The sequence below is a fragment of the Vombatus ursinus genome, unplaced genomic scaffold, assembly GCF_900497805.2.
Source record: "Vombatus ursinus unplaced genomic scaffold, bare-nosed wombat genome assembly UNPS02014821.1, whole genome shotgun sequence".
Taxonomy (NCBI): Eukaryota; Metazoa; Chordata; class Mammalia; order Diprotodontia; family Vombatidae; genus Vombatus; species Vombatus ursinus.
Genome location: NW_020954599.1, coordinates 6,027,617 through 6,051,207, shown reverse-complemented (window position 1 = coordinate 6,051,207; position 23,591 = coordinate 6,027,617). Strand labels below are relative to the sequence as shown.

General features: G+C 36.5%; 1 protein-coding gene across 1 annotated transcript in view; it reads left to right on the top strand.

Moving 5' to 3' along the window:
• The window catches only part of GRID2 (glutamate ionotropic receptor delta type subunit 2), a 1,698,202-nt gene that overhangs the window by 1,432,565 nt on the left and 242,046 nt on the right, over positions 1–23,591 (top strand). The window contains exon 13 of the mRNA XM_027837543.1: positions 21,157–21,352. Coding sequence (XP_027693344.1) covers positions 21,157–21,352 — 196 coding nt within the window. The remainder of the gene's footprint in view (positions 1–21,156; positions 21,353–23,591) is intronic.

Here is a 23,591-nt window from a genome sequence, read left to right as displayed (position 1 = left end):
TCTCACACCCACTCTCTTCTCTCTACTAACTTGGCTTTTAATTAGGTAGGCTCTGTCCCTCATCAACTTTGATTAGACAATTACAATAGCCTCTTAATTGGACTTCCTGCATCTGAATAATCTCTTTTCCAATTCATCCTCTAGATAGTTGTCATTAAAGTACAAGTCTTTGTGCTATTCCTAAAGCACAAGTGTGACCATATCACTCCCCTGCTTAAAATAAACCAAAAAAAGATCACTCCAGTGACTTCCCTATTACCACTAGAATAAAATACAAACTCTTTTGTTCTTCTCTTAACTCCATGCATGCTCTTACTTCAGCCTACTTCTTCAGATTTATTATATAATGCTTCCCTTTCACACAGTCTATGCCCCAGCCCATCATACACATTCTTCACACATGACATTTCATCTTTCATTGATATGATGGACAGATCAAAGCTAAATCCTACATGATGTTGATGATGTTGATGTCCCTCCAGCTTTGGCCGCTTCCTCCATACCACTCTATTTTTATGCTGTATGTTATTTTCTGTTTACTTCTATGTGTACGTGTTATTTCCTTCCAATAGAATGACAGCTCCTTGAGGATAAAGTCTACTCTGTTTTCATCTTGATATCATCAGAGACTAGCACAGTGCTTGAAACTCAAATGACACATATTAAATGCTTATTGAATATGGCATAGCTTTGTGTCACTATAATTTTGATAAATATTCCATCTATGCCTTCATCCAAGACAATTATGAAAATGTTGAGTAGGACAAAGCCCAGAAAATTTCCCTGATGCACTCCACTGGAAATAACCCTTCATGCTGACATTGCTTCAGTGATGATGAGATGGAAATTCTGGCCATTCAACTAGTTATGGTTGTGCTTAATTGTACTCTTTTAACTCACATTGCTCAATCTTGTCTACAAAGATATCATCTAAAATGTTGTCAAATGCTTGCTGGTATACATCTACGTGTTATGTAGATAGCCTTCCTCCAATCCTCTAATCAAAGTAGGGGGGTGGAAAATGGTTACTCTGGAATAAGCTATTCTCGAAGAAGCTACACTCGCTATTAGTGATCACTATCCTTATTAAATGTTCATTAACCATCCCTTTAGAAATATTTCCTAGGGTATTGCCAGGAATGGAAATGAAGTTTAATTGTCTGTTATTTAAAGACGTCACCTTTCCCTATCACCTACTTCTGATTAGGTACTGCCTTTTTAGTGCAGAATTATTTAAGGTTAGATGTAAAATATGCTGACCTTGAATAAAAAGACAACCTTCCCTCATTCTGCATTGTTCAGTGTTAAAATGATCTATTTGTTGAAGCACCTAATACTGTTAAGATTTATATTCTACAAATACCTTGCTAGTTAGATATCCATATAATCAAAATTTGGCTTTTCCTACTGAAAAAAAAATTATTGTAAGTTTGTTGGATTTTCAAAGTCATCCTCTAGTGAGAGTTCAATTAAAAATTGCCTGCTATTTTATTTGTGGCTGCTAGGAATAGTTACTTTAGTAATGTGATATGCTCCGTTTACCCTGAGTTCACGGAGTCTAAAACTTTGACATAATAAGTTCTTTCAACTCCAAAAATGATCACTTTCTGGACAAGCTAAATTGTTCTAAACAAATCAGATCCCCTACCCCCATATCTCTCTCTCTCTCTCTCTCTTTTTTTTTTTGGTTAGACAATGGGGGTTAAGTGACTTGCCCAGGGTCACACAGCTAGTAAGTGTTATGGGTCAGAGGGCGGATTTGAACTCAGGTCCTCCTGACTCCAGGGCCAGTGCTCTATCCATTGCACCATCGAACTGCCCCAACAAAACTCATCTTCTTTTTTTTCTTTTACAATTCCCATCTCTTTTTCATCAAGCATGCTACTTATCCCTCTAAGCCTAAAAAAAACTATTAAATTCTCACAAATAGAAATTCCTCTATTTCTCCTCTCTTTTCTTCTCCTCATCCTTCCCTTACCTTTCCCTCCTCTCTCAGTTTTATACCCTTTGGGGCATATAGTTCCAAATAGCTCTCCAAAATGGTTGTATCAGTTCACAACTCCACTGACAGTGGGTTAATATCCCAATTTTCCCATATCCCCTCCAATATTTGTTGTTTTCATTTCTTGTCACATTAAACAGTCTGATAGGTGTAAAGCGCTACTTCAGAGTTATTTTAATTTGTATTTCTCTAAATGACAGTGATTTAGAGCATTTTTTCATATGACTATAAATAGCTTTGATTTCTTCTTCAGAAAGCAGCCTGCTCACATATGAATCATATTCTTATGAATTTGACTCAGTTCTCTATATATTTGAGAAATGAGGCCTTTATCAGATAAACGCTGTAAATTTTCCCCAATTTTCTGCTTTCCTTCTAATCTTATTTGTATTGGTTTTGTTTCTGTGAAAACTTTTTCATTTAATGTAATCAAAATTATCCCATTTTATATCATGTAATGCTTCCTATCTCTTATTTGGTCATAAATCCTTCCCTTATTGATAGATCCGACAAGTAAACTACTCCACGCTCCCCAGTTTACTTATGACATCACCCTTTATGTCTAAATCGTGTACCCATATGGACCTTATCTTGGTATTTACTATGAGATGTTGGCACATACCTAGTTTCTTTCAAATAGCTTTCCAGTTTTCCCAGCAGTTTTTTGTCAAATAATAATCTCATTCCAAAAATTGGGATCTTTGTGTTTATCAATCACTAGATTATTATGGTTATTTGTTACTGTGTATTGTAAACCCCCACTCTATTCCACTGATTCACCACTCTGTTTCTTAGACAGCACTAGATCATAATGATAATTACTACTTTTTTAATAATATTTTCCTCCAGTTACATATCAAGAAAATTTTTAGCATTCATTTTTACAAGATTTTGAGTTCTAATTTTTTTCTCCCTCCCCTCTTCTGAAAATGGTCAGCAGTTTGATATAATTTATACATGTGCTATCATGTAAAAAAAATTCCCTATTAGTCACAGTGTGAAAGAAGAAACAGATCAAAGAAAAAAAAATATGAGAAAGAATGAAGCAAGTAAAAAAAAATATGCTTTTATCTGCATTGAGAATCCATCATTTCTTTATCTGGATGTGGATATCAATTTCCTCCATGAGCGCTTTATATTTGTCTTGGATCATGGCGTTGCTGGAAAAGCATCCTTCATAATCTTTCTGACCAGTTGTCTGACCCCCTTCCTATTTCTGGGCTGAATGTTCCTGAAGCTGCTGCTCCTGCTACTGTAGCCTCCCCCCAGGCCTGATGTTGATGTTATTGCAGAGTTTGATGCTCTGTAGTCTGACCACTACCCTGACGTCACAGACCTCTCCTGCCAACCTCCTAAGTTGTCTTGTGCTAGAAAAACGCCTCACCCTAACCTTTTGTTGACCCTATTATTCCAGAATTTGATTTGAGGTGTGAGTTTTAAATTGTTTGGAGGGGAATTTTGGGAGAGTTCAGCTAAGTTGTTGCCTGTACATTTTGGCTCTGCCTCAGCCGTTTAATTTTTAAATGGATTTATTTTTCACTCCCACATACCAGTACACACATACACAGTTATTCTAGCCCTTATATTTCAAGCCTTGTCTGGCTGAAGAAGCTGGAAGAGAGCCAAGCTGTTTAGGGAATACAAGAGTGGGGAAAACACAGTCCGCTGTGCTGTCTAGATGGGCTGCTTTTTCTCAAAGATTTCATGCTTTCTGATCTATAGGCAAGTTACCAAAAACAGGAGATTTGCTGATGGAAAGGGATGTATTTATAGACCATAGCAAGGGGATTTCTTTACCTGGAAGAGAATGAATGGGAGCAGAATCTAACTTCAGGTAACCAGGATATACATATTATATTGCTTAGAAATTACTCACTATAAAATATGGTAGGTCTCCCAATTTGGCTTTATATCACAACTTCAATGAAGTGTTCTAGAAATGTTTTTTGGAGAAATTCATAGACATGTAGCTCTGAAAAAAGTGCTTAAAAAAAAGCTGTGACGCAATGGATGAAGTGCTAGACTTGTATTCACAAAGACATGAGTTCAAATCTGGCCCCAGGAATGTACTAGTTGTGTGACCCCAAGCAAATCACTTAACCTGTGTTTGCCTTAGTTTCCCCAAATATAAAATATAAAATATATAAAATAAAAAAAATAAAAAATAACAGCACCTACCTTACAAAACTGATGTGAGGATCAAATTACATACTTTTTAAAGCCCTTATCACAGTACTTGGCACATGGTAAGTACTATATAAAATGCTTATTACTCCCATCCCTAAGATGTATGCAACAATAAATTTATTAGGAAATCAAATAAAAATATGTAGGCATACCCCACAGTAATTTGTTCTCACCGGTGTGTTTTGATAGAAATCAGGTATTAGTAGAAATGTTTTCCTTATTGATCTGTGTTATATATTTCACTTTTAAGGCTTTTCCTTTGATATAGTTATTAAAACCTGCACATCCTATCCAGATATAAGAAAAGATGACTTCTCTCAGATAAAGAGATGTGCTGAAAACTTCTAGAAACTTCTAACACATGTTACAAAGTGATCTCTCTGAAAAATCTGATAATGTGATTGCCACTTTGCATTGATAAAATTGTAGAATTTCGAACTTGAAGAGACCACCAAGTCTGACTCCTTCACTTTACAAAAGAGAAAACTGAAGTTGGGTGAGGTGACTTGAGGTCCTCAGTGTTATACAGGTAGTAAGTGACTGAGCTAGAATTCAAACACAAGTCCTCTGACTCCAGATCCAAAGCTCCTTTAATTGCTCAATGTCAGTCTATAGAAGACACATTAAAAATTACTATCATGTCCCCAAACTAGTCATTTGTGGACTACTTTAAGGTTTTCAAAGAATTTGATGTACATTAACTCATCTGATCCTCAATACAGCTCTTTGAGCTATTCCTATTTTAGAAGTGAGGAAAATGAGGATCAGGACAGTTAAATGATATATTTATATAGTTATAAAAATAATTCCCTTTCCCATATTTCACTACTCCTGTTGAGGGTACCCATTCATACAGTTTTGTAATCTCTGTATCACCTCTGACTCTTCACATTCACTCATCCTACATATTCAACTAGTTGCAAATCTTGTCATTTCTTTCCCCAAATATCCCCTTCTCTTCATTCACACAGCCACCACCATAGTTCAGAGCCTTCTAACTGGTCTGCCCATCTCAATTCTCTCTTCATCCCAATCCAGGCTCCGTATAACTGCCAAAATGAATTTCTTCAAAGAAAAAAAAAGTTTATTATTCCAAACTTGACAAACAAACATTTCCATATATAAGAATAGAAAAAAAAGATTTTACATGAAACTATGAATCTAATGTGTACAGCTTTTTAAAAAGTATTTAATAAATTCATATTAATTAAAAAAAAAGACCCTTCATCATCCTGGTTTCATTGCTCCGTACCCCTTCCAACTTTTACCAAAATACCTCCTAGAACATAATACATAGAAAAACAGATGTTACCTGACTAGAACAAAGTGGAACAATGATCTTCATTTTATGACCTACACAGCCAGGTGGTGGGGTGGATAGATCTTCCTGGAGTCCGGAAGACCTGAGATCTAATCTGGCCTCAGACACTTATTAGCTGTGTGACCCTGGGCAAATCACTTAACCTCAGTTAGCCTCAGTTTCCTCAACTGTAAAATGGAGATAATGTACTTTCCAGGATTGGTCTGAGGATAAAATGAAATAATGCTTGTAAAACTAAAACCTGTCATAAAGTAAAACCAAGTACCTGATATATAATGGATGCTACATTAATGATAGCTGTTATCATTATTATTAATTATAGCTAAGATATATATAATGCTTTAAGTTATACAAAGGACTTCATATACATTATGTCATTTGATTCTTACAAAAATCTTCCTTATGGTCTCACATTTCAAAGATGAAGAAATTGAGTCTCAGAGAAGTTATGACTTGCCTGTAGACACACAATTCAGTATTTGAACCTAGGTCTCCCCTGAATTTTATTCCTATACCTCTTCCAGTATACCTTCCTACGCTAGACTTCTGACTGGACCCAGAATCAACTAGGAGGAAAAGAAAAGGCATTGCCTTAGGGGAATGAAACAGTGCCTTAATATATGCCTTCAAGGTTTTCCATGAAGAAAGTGGGTACCCCTCCATCTTTTTAAATGTCAATAGGCTGCCAGTGATGTGAGTCAAAGAATACCACAAATAATTCAAGTTTCAAATTACCTAAAGAGCAAGAAAGAGGCATATGCTGATTATAAGAAACAACCAACACATTGACAACAAAGATTGTGCTCGGTAGATGGCATAAAAAATACCATCAGAGAGATATGTGACAGGAAAAGCAGATGGGCAGTGAAAGTGAGAGAAAACAGTTAGCTGACTTGTTTCCTTTGAGATCCATTCAGTATTAACAAATGTTCAGGAAAGCCACTCAATCATCAGGTGGGTACCCTATGCATAAGTCTTGGTAGGATATAAAGAGCCACACAGAGTATCAGAATATATGATTGGATTGTGACTTGCTCCATAGAATGATGTACCTGCTGATGAGATCCAAAGGTCACCCAGATATCTTCTATTATTATCTTAAATTTGGGTCATTGCTTCGCCTGCTCACCTGGATGAGTTACTATGAAAGGAACTCCCATCTGAGGTACTAAGTTCACTTAGTGGAGCCATATTTTAGAAAGGATGTGAAATCTGAAATTGTTTCTGAAAGAGGGTCACCAGGGTGAAGACCATTTAAAGTAATCAGTGGTGTTTACCCTGGAGAAGAAATTTATATGGATATATTTTGTTGCTGTTTTTATTTGTTTTTCAGTTGAGTCAGACTCTTTGTGACCCCATTTGGGGTTTTCTTGGCAATGATATTGGAGTGGTTTGCCATTTCCTTCTACAGCTCTTTTTACAAATGAGGAAACTGAGTCAAGCAGTGTTAAATGACTTGCCACACAGCTAGTAAGTGTCTGAGGCCAGATTTGAACTCAGGAAGATGAGTCTTCTTGATTCCAGGCCCAGTATTCTATTCACGGTGCCATCCTAAGTGGATATGGTAGCTGAAGGGTTGGGATCATGAGCAAGCAGCACAAAAAGAATCATACTATATTATCTTACTTTGGTGACAAAGAAGATCAAAACATACAACCAGAAGAAGAAAACAAAGTCAAAGCTCCTACATCCAAAACTTCCAAGAAAAATATGAATCAGTCCCAGGCCTTGGAAAAGCTCAAAAGGGATTTTGAGAAGCAAGTAAGAGAAGTAGAAGAAAAACTGGGAAGAGAAATGAGAGTGATGCAAGAAAATCATGAAAAGCAAGTTAACAGCTTGCTAAGGGAGACGCAAAAATATAATGAAGAAAATAACACCTTAAAAAATAGCCTAACCCAAATGACTAAAGACGTCCAAAAAGCCAATGAGGAGAAGAATGCCCTAAAAAGCAAAATTGGCCAAATGGAAAAGGAAGTCCAAAAGATTACTGAAAAAAATACTTCCTTAAAAATTAGAATAGAGCAATAGGAAGCTAGTGACTTTATGAGAAATCAAGACACTGTGAAACAAATCCAAAAGAATGAAAAATTAGAAAACAATGTGAAATATCTCATTGGAAAAACAACTCACCTGGAAAAGAGATCCAGGAGAGAGAATTTAAAAATGATTGGACTATCTGAAAGCCATGATCAAAAAAAGAACCTGGACATCATCTTTCAAGAAATGATCAAGGAAAACTGCCCTGATATTTTAGAACCAGAGGGCAAAATAGAAATTGAAAGAATCCACCGATCTCCTCCTGAAAGAGATCCCCAAAGGAAAACTCCTAGGAATATTGTAGCCAAATTCCAGAGTTCCCAAGTCAAGGAGAAAATATTACAAGCAGCCAGAAAGAAACAATTCAAGTATTGTGGAAACATAATCAGGATAACACAAGATTTAGCAGCTTCTACATTAAGGGACCACAGGGCATGGAATATAATATTCCGGAGGGCAAAGGAGATAGGATTACAACCAAGAATCACCTACCCAGCAAAACTGAGTAAAATTCTTCAGGGGAAAAAATGGTCATTCAGTGAAATAGAGGACTTTCAAGCATTCTTGATGAAAAGACCAGAGCTGAATAGAAAATTTGACTTTCCAATACAAGACTCAAGTGGAACATGAAGAGGTAAACAGGAAAGAGAAATCATAAGAGACTTATTAAGGTTGAACTGTTTACATTCCTGCATGGAAAGATGATATTTGTACCTCATGAGACCTTTGTCAGTATTAGGGTAGTTAGAGGGAAAAAATTATATGTATGTAGGTAGATAGATAGATAGATAGATAGATAGATAGAGGGCACAGGGTGAGTTGAAGATGAAGGGGTCATATCTGGAGAATAAAATTAAGGGGTGAGAGAGGATTATACTAGGAGAAAGAGAAAGGGAAAGGTAGAATGGAGTAAATTATCTCACAAAAAAAAGAAAAGAAAAGGCTTTTACAGTGGAGGGGAAATGGGGGAAGGTGAGAGGGAATGAGTGAATCTTATTCTCATAGGATTTGACTTAAGGAGGGAATAACATACACACTCAATTGGGTATGGAAATCTGTCTTACCCTATAGGAAAATCGGAGGGGAAGGGGACAAGAGAGTAGGGGGATGATAGAAAGGAGGGCAGATTGGGAAAGGGAGTAATCAGAAGCAAATACTTCTGAGGAGGGATAGGGTCAAAAGAAAGAATAGAATAAATGGGGGGGTGGGATAGCATTAAGGGAAATAGAGTTAATTTTTCACCGCATGTCTACTATGGAAGTGTTTTGCATAACTGCACATGTATAGCCTATATTGAGTTGCTTACCTTTGCAATGAGGGTGGGTGGGGAGGGAGGAAGGGAGAAAATTTGGAACCTAAAGTTTTAAAAGCACATGTTTAAAAAAAATGTTTTCACATGCAACTGGGAAATAAGAAATACAAGAAATGGGGTACAGAAATCTGTCCTGCCCTACAGGAAAATAGAAGGGGAAGTGGGGGAGAGATAGCAGGGAAAGCAGACTACAGGAAGGGGTATTCAGAATATATGCCATCTTGGGGTGGGGGGAGGGGTGAGATGGGGTGAAAATTTGGAACTCAAAAGCTTGTGGAAGTAAATGTTGAAAACTAAAAATAAAAAAAAAATTTAAAAAAAAGAAAAAGAAAAAGAAAATAGCTAGCTGGATGAGAGAATAGTTCAAAACCAAACCAAAGATAAAGAGAATCATAAGATAAAATAGACAATTTTGATCATATGTAATTGAAAAATTTTTGCACACACACAAACACACACACATGCAAACTAATTAGAGGGTAAATTGCTAACTGGGGAAAATACTGCATATCATTTTTCTAATAAAGGTCTAATATCTAAGACTTAAGGAATTGACTCAAATTTATAAGAACAAGAAAATGGTCAAAGGATATGGACAAGCAATTCTCAAAGGAAGAAATATAAGCTACTAACAGCCATATGAAAAAAATTATCTAATGATTAAAAAATGAAATTAAAATAATTGAGGTTTCACTTTATATGTAATGCATCAGCAGAAATGATTAAAAAAAAAAACAGAAAATGACAGTTCCTAGTAGGCTTCCAGAAAATAGGTACAGTATTATGCTAGTATAGTATTAGTTTAGTTGTGAAATGGTTTAGTCATTTTGAAAGGCAATTTAGAACTATACCCAAATAGTCACTAAACTGTGCATGGCCCTTTAAACTCAGTGTTACTACTATACCCAAACAACTGTAGCCAAAGAGGTCAAAATAAGAGGAAAAGGATCAATATGTAAAATATATATATACATATACATACATACACACCCACACATACACAAGACACACATATCTGAAGGCTCTGCTGTAGCAACAAAGACCTAGAAACTAACATAGTATACATTAACTGGGGATTGGGTGAGCAAATTAGGTTATATAAATGTATTGGAATATTATTACACCTTAAGAAATGATGAAATAGATGATTTCTGACAAACTTGATAAAATATTTATGAACTAATGCAGAGTAAAGTGAGTAAAACCCAGGGAACAATTTATACAATAATACCAACATTTTAAAGAAAAAACAAATAAGACTTGAGAACGCTGAACAAGCAATAAACTGCAGAGGATCTGTGATAAAACATGCTGGCCACCTCGTGATAGAAAAGTGATGAGTAGAATGACCTAATCCATTTTGGAGCATGACCAATGTGGTAATTTGCTTTGCTTGAATCTGCATTTATGTTAAAAGGGTTTTGGTCTTCTTTCTTTAAAATGAGGTAGAGGTAAGGAGAAGGACTAGCTCTAAGGTTGCCAAAGGAAAAAAAATTAAGAAAAGTAAGAAAAAACTGTCATTGAAACATCTTTTAAATGAATAGAACAAAAGGAAAGTCAGTAAGAAACACAGACAAGCAAGCTAGCTTTAAAAATAATATTAAATTTATTACATACTTTAAAAGAAAAGCAAGATATATGTAATAATTATTTACAACTACATGTACAATCTTTTTATTTATTGCTTTATCTATGGAAATGCTCATGTTACTTGGTATTTATTAAGCAGCGAGGTAGCACAGTGGATAGAGCCTGGAATCAGGAAAACCAGAGCTCAGATCAGACCTCAAACATTTACTAGCTGTGTGATCCTAGGCAAGTCACTTAACCCTACCAGCATGAAACTAAAGAAGGAAATAGAAAACCATTCTAGCATCTGTTCGGAGAAAACCCCATTGGACTTTTGGTCTGCAGGGTCACGAAGAGGCCGAAAAGACTAAATGACTGAACAAAGAACAAAAAAGTAAGAATAAGTTATAAAAGACTGAAAAATGAGTAGTTAAAATGAAGAAAAGCTGTATTATTTCCACCACATGACACTCATCATAAAACTAGCACAGAACAATACATTTTCTTCTGAAAATTCCCTCCTTTTTAATTTGAATTGTGTTGTTACAGCATGATTTTTCTATCTAAGCATTAATCTATATGGAGAGTGTGTGAGAAGCAACAAGCGTTTATTGAGAGAACCTACTATGTACCAGCCCTGTACTTAGAGCTTTACCAATAGTATCTCATTTGATCTACTCTCTGCTGTTAAGCGTAGAACATCTGTATTTCCTGGTACTCCTTGTAACCCAACCACCCAGAAGCAAAGTTTTGGAGGGCTAAAACCCTGGCTACATAAGCACATTCTGGATTTTGTATTCAAAGGGCTCTCTGTGCAGAAACCGCCTTGCCTGGGTTCTGGAGCTATTCAGTTCCTTTATCCACCTGAAATCTTTTACTTTTATATTTACCAGAGTTACTTAGTCTACCTCCTTCAAAATGACAAGTTCAACCTTTTTCTTTCAACCTTTTCTCCCTCCTGGTAGACCTCCTTGGCTCTTTTTCTACTTGAGGTTTACTACTGGACAAAGTCTATCTCAACAGGAACAGCGCTGGTTCTTGACATCATGACCACACTCCAGAATGACTGGCTCAAGGTCTATCATAATCATGAGCTAAATTGCCTTGCTTGAACCCTTTTGTTCAACCACATGTTCATTTTGCTTTATGGTTTTGCTTTGTTTGGTTTTTACATTTTCTTTTTTTTTCTTTTTAGGCAATTGGGGTTAAGCGATGCCCAGGGTCACACAGATAGTAATTGTCAAGTGTTTGATCTGAGGCCACATTTGAACTCAGGTCCTCCTGACTTCAGGGCTGGTCTTCTGTCCACTGCACCACCTAGCTGCCCCTGTTTTTACATTTTCAAGAAGCCCTCCATAGTTCCAATGAAGATTTTGTAGCTGATTTTATTATAAGGGAAATTTCCAAGGCTGCCTTAAAATAAAACTTTTAGCCCATTAGCAGATACTCTCTACAATGATTATTCACCCATAGTTAGGAGATTGACTCATATCAGTTGATAGACCTCTCAGAGAAATATGATCAAGGGGTAAGAGTAGACTTTCTGTTTCTACTTTTTTCTCCTTTTTATCAAGTTAACTTGTCATCTACAATACTCCTCAATCCCATCACAAACACGTCCAGTGCTATGGCAAATATTCTGTTTTCTGGTTAAAAAAAATATCATTCCCATTTGTGCAACCCTTTTATGCATGCCATCTGGGGGTGGGGGAGGGGCGAGATGGGGTGAAAATTTGGAACTCAAAATCTTGTGGAAGTAAATGTTGAAAAAAAAAGGGGGTTTTCGTAGGAATCCAAATCAGAACAATGTGAGAGAGAACAAAAAATAGCTGTCTTTGGAAGGGCATAAGGCAGTAATGCAAGATACAGTATATCAAGTGCTATCCTTTCAACGTATTGTCCCTGAGGGGTAAAGGATGGATGGGTGCAATAGCTTCATTAATGTAACAGATAAGTTACTTTTAACAGGTGTAATCTTTTGACACTCAGAAGACTCCTGACCCCCAAATACCCTTAATAATAAGTGTAGAATTTGGGGAGTTGGAAATTGGAATGGGAACAGAACTCAGACATCATCTAATGCAACCTTCTACCCATGAAGCAATCCCTTCATTACCCTTCTGGCCCCATTATTGATTTCATGGATTTCAAAACCACATCTTCTTTGCTGCTAAAGATGAAACTGTCCTGGAACTTCCCTGAGCACCTGGGACCTCCTTACTTTGAAATATTTCTCCTCAGGGCCTTGTTCCTGATTTTTTGGACTTTAAAACCACATCCTGGGGCAGCTAGGTGTCACAGTAGATAGAGCGTGGGCCCTGGAATCAGGAGGACCTGAGTTCAAATGTGGCCTCAGACACTTGATACTTACTAGCTGTGTGACCCTAGATGAGTCACTTAACCCCATTACCTAGCCCAAACAAGATAAAACAAAACAAACAAGCATTGGGGTAGCTAGGTGGCACAATGGATAGAGCATCAGCCCTGGAGTCAGGAGGACCTGAGTTCAGATCTGGCCTCAGACACTTGACGTTTACTAGCTGTGTGACCCTGGGCGAGTCACTTAACCCCACTGCCTAGCAAAAAAAAGAAAAGAAAAGAAAAAAGAAATTTAAAAAACCCACATCCTGTTCTAGGTACTTTCATTCCCCTTGCTTTGAAGCTCTATTTATGTGTTGTCTTCTCATACTAAAGTGTAAGCTCCTTGAGGAGACGAACTGTCAAAAAAAATTATGAAAGAGGAAAACAAAGGGAGGGATGGAGGAAGGAAGAAAAGAGGAAAGGAACAAAGGGAAGAAGGAAGAAAAGAGGGAAGGAATGATGGATGGAAGGATGGATGGAAGGAAAAATATTTGAAGATTGTGTGATGCTAAGTGCTGTGCTAAGAACTGAGATTCAAAAACAAAAGTAAAAAGAGTCTCTTCCCTCAAGGAGCTTAAAATCTAAAAGGGAAAGACAACATATGGGGGAGTGGTGGGCTGGGAAAAGTATTTTGGTTCATAAATATACCAAGTTAATAGGTAGAATAAATATAAGTGGATAGGAGAATAGATTGACCCATTCTTTCAGGGAATAATGGGAGAAAGTATTTGACTATGCAATGAAAATGGTTAAAATGCCTATACCCATTAACATAAAGATTCCACTTGGGAAATATCCCAGAAAGGTTAAAAAAAAGCCCATATGTATCAAAATATTTATGGTAGCACTTTTTATAATAGTAAAGAACTGAAAATAAAATAGATGCCTATGGATTAGAAAAATGGTTAAATTCATTATGTCACATGAATGTAATAGAATTTTATTGTTATAAGAAAAAAAGAAGATACAGAGAATACAGAGAAGCATAGAAAGACACATGAACTGAAGCAAAGTGAAATAGAAAACAGAAATAGAAAAATAATATGCTTAATAACTACAACAAAGTAAATGGGGAAAAATCAACACAATAAACTGAGTGGCATGAAATTATGATTAAGTTTGACCCCAAAGATGAGTTATTAGAAGGCACTTCTCCCTACTTCTTTGTAGAAGTAGAAGACTAAGGGTGTGGAACATGCACATAATGTTGGGCTCTTTTGATATCTTATTTTGTTTTTCTAAACTGTATTTCCCCTTTTTAAAATTTTTTTGTTATATTAACTTTGCAGAGGTAGAGGGGGGTAGATGATTTAGGTTATATAAGTCATTCAAAAGACACAAACCAATAAAATTATTTTTCAAAAGATATCATTCCCTCAAACTGGGGACAAATTATGCTGGGATACCAGAAGTTTAGTCTTCCTCAGACCAGCTTGAAACCCAGCTCAGTGTTTTGGCTATAGATATTTAATATTTGTTGAATCAAAAGTAATAACTTTCCTAATGTCTATTTAAAGAGTTCCTAGTGGGCTCATGGAGCTAGAGAGATCTATTACCATTAACAGCTGTGAGCAAGCAGAGAAGTCTAAAATCACATGTCAGATATGGAGGAAAACCTAGATTTTAATACAAAATGTCAGGCTTAATTTTAAACTAGTTTAGATTGCTGACCACTGGATTTGGAGTCAGGAGACCTGTAGCTCTGACTCAGCTTACTTTTGTGGTTCTAGGAAAATCACTTAACTTGTATGAGCCTCATAGAGTTCATCTTCTTTCTAGTGAGGATTATAATACTTATACAATAATCATAATCATAATCATAAAAGATTATTATAAGGAAAATTCTTTGTAAGATGAACAGTATTATATAAACGTGAATTGTTATTTTAAAGACCATTAACTCATTAATACCTTTAATAAGCACTAACAATGTGTTAGGTTTTATGCTAGAAACTGGTAATACAAAAACAACCACAAAAAAGCCCCTGACCTCAAGAGGCTTATGTTTTGTTTTGTTTTGTTTTCTAGTAGAACATTATATGCCCAGAGAAAATTCAATATAAAACACATACAAAATAGATAAAAAGCAATTTCTGGTATGAGCAACTAGGAATGTCAGAATAAATTTACTCTAGTAAAGGAATTCTTAACCTTTTGTGTGTTGTGAATTCCTCTGGCAGTCTGGCAAAGCCTACGGACCATTAGTCTCAGAATAATGTTTGTAAATGCACAAAATATATAGGAATAAAAAAGAAACCTATTACATTGAAATAAAGATGTATTCTTTCCATCCAAGTTCATGAGCCTCCTGAAATCTATCCCTAGATCATCTGTGGACTCTGGATTAAGAGTCCCTGCTCTAGCGGGTGGCACCTAAACTGAGTTTAGAAAGATGCCAAGGATTCCATGAGGCAGAGGTGATGAGGGGGTACATCATAGGCATGTGGGATAGCCTGTGGAAAGACACAAAGATGGTTGATGGAATGGAGAAATGAACATAGGCAATTCGGGCAGAAATGCAGTGCTCATGAAGAAGAAGAATGTGCAATAACCATGGGAAAATAGGATAGAGAGAGCTTGTTAAAGACATTGATAAACAGAGGGTTTTTATTTCATCCATAAAATAAGAGAGAAAATTTGAGCATTCTTGAGCAGGGAAGTAACATCTTTAAAATGTGCTTTAGGAATACTAATCTGGCAGTTATCTGGAGAATGAATGGGAGAAGGGAGGGGCTAGATTCAGAGAAATGGATTAGAAAGCTATAGTCCTAGTGAGAAGTGATGAGGATGTGAATTACTGTGGTTATGGTATAAGTGAAGATGAGGGGAAGCATGCAGTGTATATTGTTAAAGTATCATTGGCAAAACTTGGGCACTGGATTCACAAGGTGACAGAGAGGAAAGAGATGAGGATGACTGTTTATAAACCTGGATGATTGGAGGAGTGGTAGTGTCCTAGGAAAACAAGAAAGAATGGAGGATTAGGGGCAGGATGGGAGAGAGACAAATGCAATTTTTGTTGTTAATCAGTTGTTTGAGCAATGTCCAACTCTTCGTCACCCCATTTGGGGTTTTCTTGGCAAAGATACTGGAGTAGTTTGCTATTTCCTTCTCCAGCTCATTTTACAGAAGAGGAAACTGAGCCAGTTAATTGACTTGACCAGGGTCACATAGCTTGTGAAATGTCCAAGTCTGGGTTTGAACTCAGGTCTTCCTGACTCTAGGCCCAGCATTCTATCCACTGTGCCACCTATCTGCCCTTTTAACAATACCAACTGCAAAATAATAATAATAATAATAATATTTTAAAGGATTTTAATAATTTCACTTATTTTTCTAGTAATTTTAGTCATTTGGGGAGGGAGACAACCTTGGATTTCATTGATGTAAGGAGTTCCTTATATGGAAATTTCCTACACTAATGTAGATCAATAGCTTGTCTTGCAACTTATAGACTTACAGATTGTTGTCTGGGACATAGAAAGCTTAATCTGTCCTTGGTCACACAGCTAATATACGTCAGAAGCAGGACTCAAAGCTCCCTATGCCAGTGATTGGCAGGTTAGTACCTTCTCTAAAAATGATAATCTTAGAGAGATGAGAGGTTAAGTGACTTACCCAGGGACAAATAGCCGGTATGTGTCAAGGGAACATTCTCAAAATGAATGATAGATCTGTTTATATATCCCAATATTATATTTGTGCTGTATAGAGAAGCAGCTTGGCATGATGGATAGAATTGACCTTAAAGCCAAGAAGATTTAGGTTGAAGCCCTCCCTCTGACACATCCTAAGTGACTCTGTATAAGGCATTTAATCTCTTGGTGCCCCGGGTAGCTTTTTAAGACTGTGAGTTGTAAAGAAGGGACCAGACATCACTGATTCAGCCCCTTTTCCTCTTATATTTATTAAAGTCATGATACCATACTGCTGATTCTCATTGATTTGTAATCAACCATCAGCAATGGCTTTTTTTTTTAGAAAACTCCAATTACAATGGTATTAATTTTAGGGACTTATGATCAGACTCTAAAACCTTATAAGAATCAAAATTGTTATTTTGCAACCAATGGGACTTGTTTTCTGTTTCAGGTTTTTAAAGCATGGTTCTCTCCTCTGGCAATAAGCTGTTTGCATACACTTCCTTTTGCTTTGGTCTTTCTGGTTTTCTCACTTTCCATGCTATCTTTGGTATGTTAAAATGGAAAAATGATGAGTCAATCAGACTATAACTTTTCTTGAGACCATATATCAGAATCACAGAGTTGGAAAATAACTCAAAAGTCATTTGTCCTTTCATTTATTCAAATGTGTTAAGCAGCTGCTGTACACAGAGCCCTGTTAGGTGCTGAGGGAGATGGAAATTCAGAATAATACCTATTCATTGGTAGTCTACTTAAGGGATAAATCACATACCCAGAAAACTATGATATGCAGTATTAATGACATACTACAATATTCCTTGAGAAGTTATCATCCACTAATGGGACACCTGCCTACTGAGAAAGCCTATTCCATTTTTATAACAATAATACAAACTGACATTTAAATGATGTTTTAAGGTTTGCAAACCACTTTTACAAAACATTATCTCATTTGATCCTTGTAATGACCCTGTAAGGTAACTACTACAGATATCACAATCTTAATTTTTACAGATAAGCTTTTGGGCAGTTCTAAATGTAAAGAATTTTTCACTTATATTTAGCCAAAATTGGCCTCTCTACAGCTTCTCACTATGACTCTATAACCCTTAGACTTAAATAGAACAAGTTAAATCCTTCTCCTAGATGAAAGCATTTAAATAGTTGAAGACAGAAATCATGTTATTCTAGTGTGTACTATTCTTACTATTTTTGTGTTACCCGAAGATCTGATAAGCATGCATCAATGCCTTTATCCAATTCATTGATTAAAAAAATTATGAAAAGCCTAAGTCCACTAGCACATCTCTGGAACACTTCTCTGAAAACCTCCTTCCAATTTAATCAAGCTATTAATGGCTACTCTTTGGGTATGGTTCCTAATCAACCTCATTTTATTTAGCCCTTACTTCTCTAGTTTTTATATAAAAAATAGCATGAGAATTTGTGAAACTATTGCTAGCATCCAGATAAACTCTATAGCAGTCTCTTGACTTTTTTTAGTACCGCTTATAATGCTGTCAAGAAAGGAAACAGGATTAATCTGGCATGATCTTTTCTTGATGAAGTCGTGTTGGCTCTTTGGTATCACCACATAGTTTTCTAAATGTTCATTACCGTCATGTTAATAGTCAATTTTAGAATCTTGCCACAAATCAGATTCAAGAGCACTGGCCTATAGTTTCTCACTTTATTCTTATCTCTTCTTTTTTTAAAATTGTGCATATTTGCCCTTCTCCAAGTCTCTCTCTAATTCCATTCTCTATGATCTTTCAAATATCCCTGACAGTGGCTCAGCAAACACATCTGCCAGTTCTCCCAGTCCTCTAGGATGTCATTCCCAAAGACTAGATCCATTTCACTCTTGGAGCAGTTACTTACTCTCATACTATGTCCTTAATTATCTTGAGGATCAAGTATTGGCCATTTTTCTTCTGTCCTTTCCAGTTCAAAGATCATTTTCCTAGGAGGATAAAACAGAACTAAGTAAAAATTAATTAGGTCTCCCTTCTCTCCATCATCAGTTGTCATCATTTGCTCCCTGAGCAATGATCCTGCCCTTTCTGTATCCTCCCTTTACCTTCCAAAATGGCTTAAACATAACAAAGCTCTTTTTTTTTAATCCTTAGCTTCAGCTCATTCCTGATAAAATTCACACTTACAGCAAACCTGATAAAATTCTTACAGGACTACTAAATTTATAATGAGAAACTTCCTAACAGTTATCCAACAGTTGAATGAGTTGATCTGGAACGTAGTGGGTTTCCTGTCCCTAGAGGTCTTTGAGCAAAACAAAAATGGATTGACCCCAGGACTGATGTAAGGGAATTCTTGCTCAGGTCAGGTTGAATAAGATGCTCTCTGAGGTCCCATATAACTCTGAACTTCTCTGATCCTGTGCTTTAGCATTTCTGACCTCTTTATGAGGAAGTCTAACCTTCACCAGTAATGCTGCCTTGTGTTCTTACCCTTAGATAAAGTCAAAATTTGACATTTTATGATATCAGAAGATTTCCCAGAAGATTGATGTTGATATCACAGTTTCCATAACATGATTTCGTGTCAGATTTGGTGGAGGCAGTGTAAAAAGCTGAGAAAAGGGTAACATATTAAAATTTTGGGTCAAGTGATGATTAAATACATGTGTAATAAAATATCCTTAAAATACCCCCCCATACACACACACACACACGTACATATGTAATATTAACTTCACCAAATGAAAGCCTTCTGTATAGTCATTATGCAGTTTGTTAATTTCTGAATAATATCTAGGCAGCAAATGGACAGTCTTATATTGGCAGAGATCCTAACGTACCCGAACATGGTTTCTTGCAACCCTGATATGTCTGGTTCCAGCATAACCATACACAGCTATCTGTGGATGGCACTTGAATTATTTTTTAAAAAATAATGATTCTTCTTTTCACTTTACCAGACAGTAGGAAATGCGTTAAAATGTTAATATTTGATATGTTCTCTTTCACCATTCCAAATAACAGAGAATATGCAATAAATTGTTTTTTGGAAACAAAATTCTTATTGAAGCAATATAACAAAATAGTTATGGCTTATCCTAGGAGCACCTGCCCTCACAGAAGGGTATAGATTTGTAGCCCATCCAAGACTAGCTTATTTTATCACTCCTCTTTGATTTTCATTATTTATATGAAGTGTCACTTTAGTTTACGTTTTGCAAATAATGAAATTAGCTTCAAAGCTAGAGAATATACATGGAAACTAATTTTCCCTCAAACCATGAGGACTGGTAGCCCATGAGAGAATTCCCTCCCCCTCTTTTCATTTCCCAATGAAGACTGTGAGGGATTAGTCTGTCAGGAAATCAGAAGTCATTTCCATCTCAAAATTCCAAGGAAGGGGTCAGGAGTATTAATCAGGTGGACTTCATTGCCTAGGGATCATTTTGTGACCCATAAGATTATTCCCTCCCCCTCTGTTCATATTCCACTGCAAACTGTAAGGAATAAAAGTCTCAGGAAATCACTAATCACTTTAATCTAGAAATTCTAAGGAAAGAGATTAGGAGTATTTACCAGATGAATCTCATTGCCTAGGGACCATTTGTACCTTGAGGAAGTTACTGTATTTTAAAAAAAGGGTTGCCAGCTTCATAGTGCTGTGCTTTCATACCCAGAAAAGAAAAAAGAAAAAAAAATAAACTTAACACTGGTTACCTAATATTTACATTTAAGCCCAAAGGTCAACCATTAAAGCTGAATGCTTGAAATATTCCTAATCAGTATTAGCAAAGTTTGAATGTGTTCTCATAGTTAGTCATGGCATAATAATTTTTCAGAAACCTTAAACAATCCAATGAATAATTCATGCATTTTTCTCTGTGTCTCAGTACTTAGCTCAGGGCCTGCCACTTGGATTGACTGCCTGATTATGACTAAGTGTACTAGTTTAGGTAAACTAAGGCAGGTGGTTCACATCTGCCACAAAATGGTTTATTCCAAAGTGTTGATATGTTAAACTCTAAGAGCAAGAAAATTGTAAATATTTACTTCCATTTCACTTTCCTTTCATATACCTGTAACAAGTACATAGGGAGGAGATCATCTTTAAAAAAATTACTAGAGCAAATATAATGTAGAAACCACTTAGAGGTCATTAAAAAAAAAAATAAAACAAAAGGCACCAGTTAACTGGAAATTATATTACCATGTTTCCCCGGAGCATGATTTTGAGCTCTTGTATGAAATAAGTATATACTCTAGCTGAAAACATGTTTTTTATATGAAACAAAATTGCAAAAAAATGCTCTCTACTGGGTTGTCTTCATCATCCCAACTGGGGCCTTCATATAGTGTTTTGCAGCAATATTGAAATAAAATTTTTTTTAAACTTTCACCTTTCAGCCTACGCTCTGGTAAAATACAGCAGAAGGTTAAATTACCTCAAGCTATTACCTAGCTGTCATCTAATTTAGTTTGTTGTAGAAACCAGAAAACTTTCTCTTCTGAAAAAAGTGATTATTGTTTAAAATCATTGCCTATACTGTTCGTTCTCCTTTTAGTTACAAATATAAAAACAGTTCCCATAATTTGCACCATTTTTTTTCCAAAACCAAACAAACAAACCAAGGATTTTGACAATTGTCTTCACATATATTGCATAAACTTGCCTCTAACCCCCTATTTTAGCTTGCTTGAAAACAGAGTCTCATTTGTCCCATGTCTCTTCTCTCCCAACAATAAAGGTCTCTCCAGGATCTTTCAAAGCAAACAGATATTCCTTATGGCACTGTCTTGGACTCTGCAGTCTATGAGCATGTACGCATGAAGGGGATGAATCCTTTCGAGAGGGATAGTATGTATTCCCAAATGTGGCGAATGATAAACCGAAGAAATGGATCAGAGAACAATGTGTTGGAGTCTCCAGCAGGAATTCAAAAGGTACTTGTGAAAATAAGCACTGATTTTCCCCGCTGTGTTGGAATTGTTTTGCACAGGAATTTATGGGGGGCTTGGATGTTTCCATGGGTTCAATATGTTCTATCTCCATATTCTAGCTTAGGTTTAATTAGACTCACTGCACTAGGGCAAGAAATAGAAAGTTGTTTGTTTGTTTTTTTTTTATTTTTCCTAATGGTTCACTTTTCAATGAATTTTTTAAAGGTATAAATCCCCCTAGCAATCTGAAATTGCTTTTGCTTAGAAAAGGGTCAAAGAGTAAGGTTTTTCATCAGATCCCAAACCACAATAACACTACAGCTCCACCTTAATAATGAAGCACATTTTGTTCTCTACATTTGTTTTTAATATTTTGCTGTTGCTTTGTGATTATGAGACTAGTTCATCATGTCAAAACATACTTACTTGGGGTCCTGAATGTTTACAATGAGACATCTTTTTGTACATTTAAAAATAAAATATATATATATATATATATACACATTAGCTGCCTACTGTGTGCAAGTCATTATGCTGGGAACTGAGAGAGATACACAGCTGGTGAAGCTGTTTGGAAGAAGGTGAGTATTTAATTCAACAAATTCTCTAAGTACCTACTACGTGAAAGGCACCAGACTTGGTAGTATGGATACAAAGACAAAAATGAAAAACTGTACCTGCCTTCAATGAGATTACATTCTACTGAATACTTAATAGCTTACAATAAATGCATTACAACTGGAAGACAAAGGACTATTTAATGTCCAAGAAAAGGAGATCAGTATAGGCTAATAGGACCAGGGAAAAAGTGCAGTAGGGTCAAATCTTAAGCAAGGGTAAGAATTAAAATAAGGAAGAAAGAGAGGGAGGACACTTGGGAATAAGCTGAGCCAATGCACAGAGAATGGGGAGAGTACTGCCTAACTGAGAATCAGAGATTCAATCAATTGAACTGGAATATGGGACATTTTTCTGCTTCTTGGTGGTCTGATAATAACTGTATAAGTACAATTTGATAGGGAATGTTTATGAACTTAAGCAATAAAAATGATGCTAGTTTTTATTACTTCCCCCCAGTATTTCCAAGAAAAATAGTGAAAGATGTCTTTGTAAAATCATGATAGAAAATATCAAGAGTTGTGAAGATGGCAGGGTATAGGCTGGGACCCAGATGAAATTCCCAACATTCTCCTCCAAACATTTTTTTAAAATAAACTTTAAATTAGATTAACTTTATTAAATTTATTTTTTAATTGAAAATAAAGCCTCAAATAAAATTTTGCAGTGGCAGAGCCAACAAAAGGTCAGAGGAAGACAGTTATATAGGCTAACATGACTTAAGAGGTACACAGGAGAGATTTGTAACACCGTGGTAGGCAAAGGCCCAGAGCACAGTAGGAACACGGTACGTGGGGCTTTGGAGGCAGCTTCAATAGCAGCAGCAGCAGCTTCAGGAGCTCTCAGTCCAGAGATGGTGAGGGGAGTGGGGGTCAGATAATTGATCAGAAAGAGATTGCAGGGGATCTTTTGCATTGGATGCAACTGACACAGATTGGCAATCTTATTGCCAATAAGCAGTTCTGAGTCACAGTTCCAGATCAGAGAGGAGCACATGTGACTAGTCACAACAGAACAAGTACCCTGGTAACTGTTCTGGGGTGGAGAAGAGCACTAGCACTTGTAGCTGCAGGAGAGGAGGGGACCTAGTTAGAATTCCAGAACCAAAAGAAGTGCCAGTTCTTGTGGCTGCAAGGAAGCAGGGCAATTTCCTGATTAAAGACCAGAGCACAGACCAGGATGGCAGGGGCATACTTCTCCCAGGCTGACACCACTTTGGAAGCACCAAAAACTTGCAAGACAACCAGATAAAAATAGCAGCATGGGGGTAGCTAGGTGGCACAGTGGATAGAGCACTGGCCCTGGAGTCAGGAGGACCTGAGTTCAAATCCGGGCTCAGACACTTGGCACTTACTAGCTGTGTGACCCTGGGCAAGTCACTTAACCCCATTGCCTAGCAAATAAATAAACAAAAAGTAAAACAGGGAATTTTAAAGCCAAAAACTTGACACAGTGCCTCCCCAACCGCAGTGAACAGAGATCAAATTGAATGTAAAATTCAAAGTGAAGAAATAGGTTGGGAAGGAAAGAGGGAGGTGGGGAGGAAGAGCGAGAAAGAATAGAGAGCGAGGAAGAGGGAAAGAAAGAAAGAAAGAAAGAAAGAAAGAAAGAAAGAAAGAAAGAA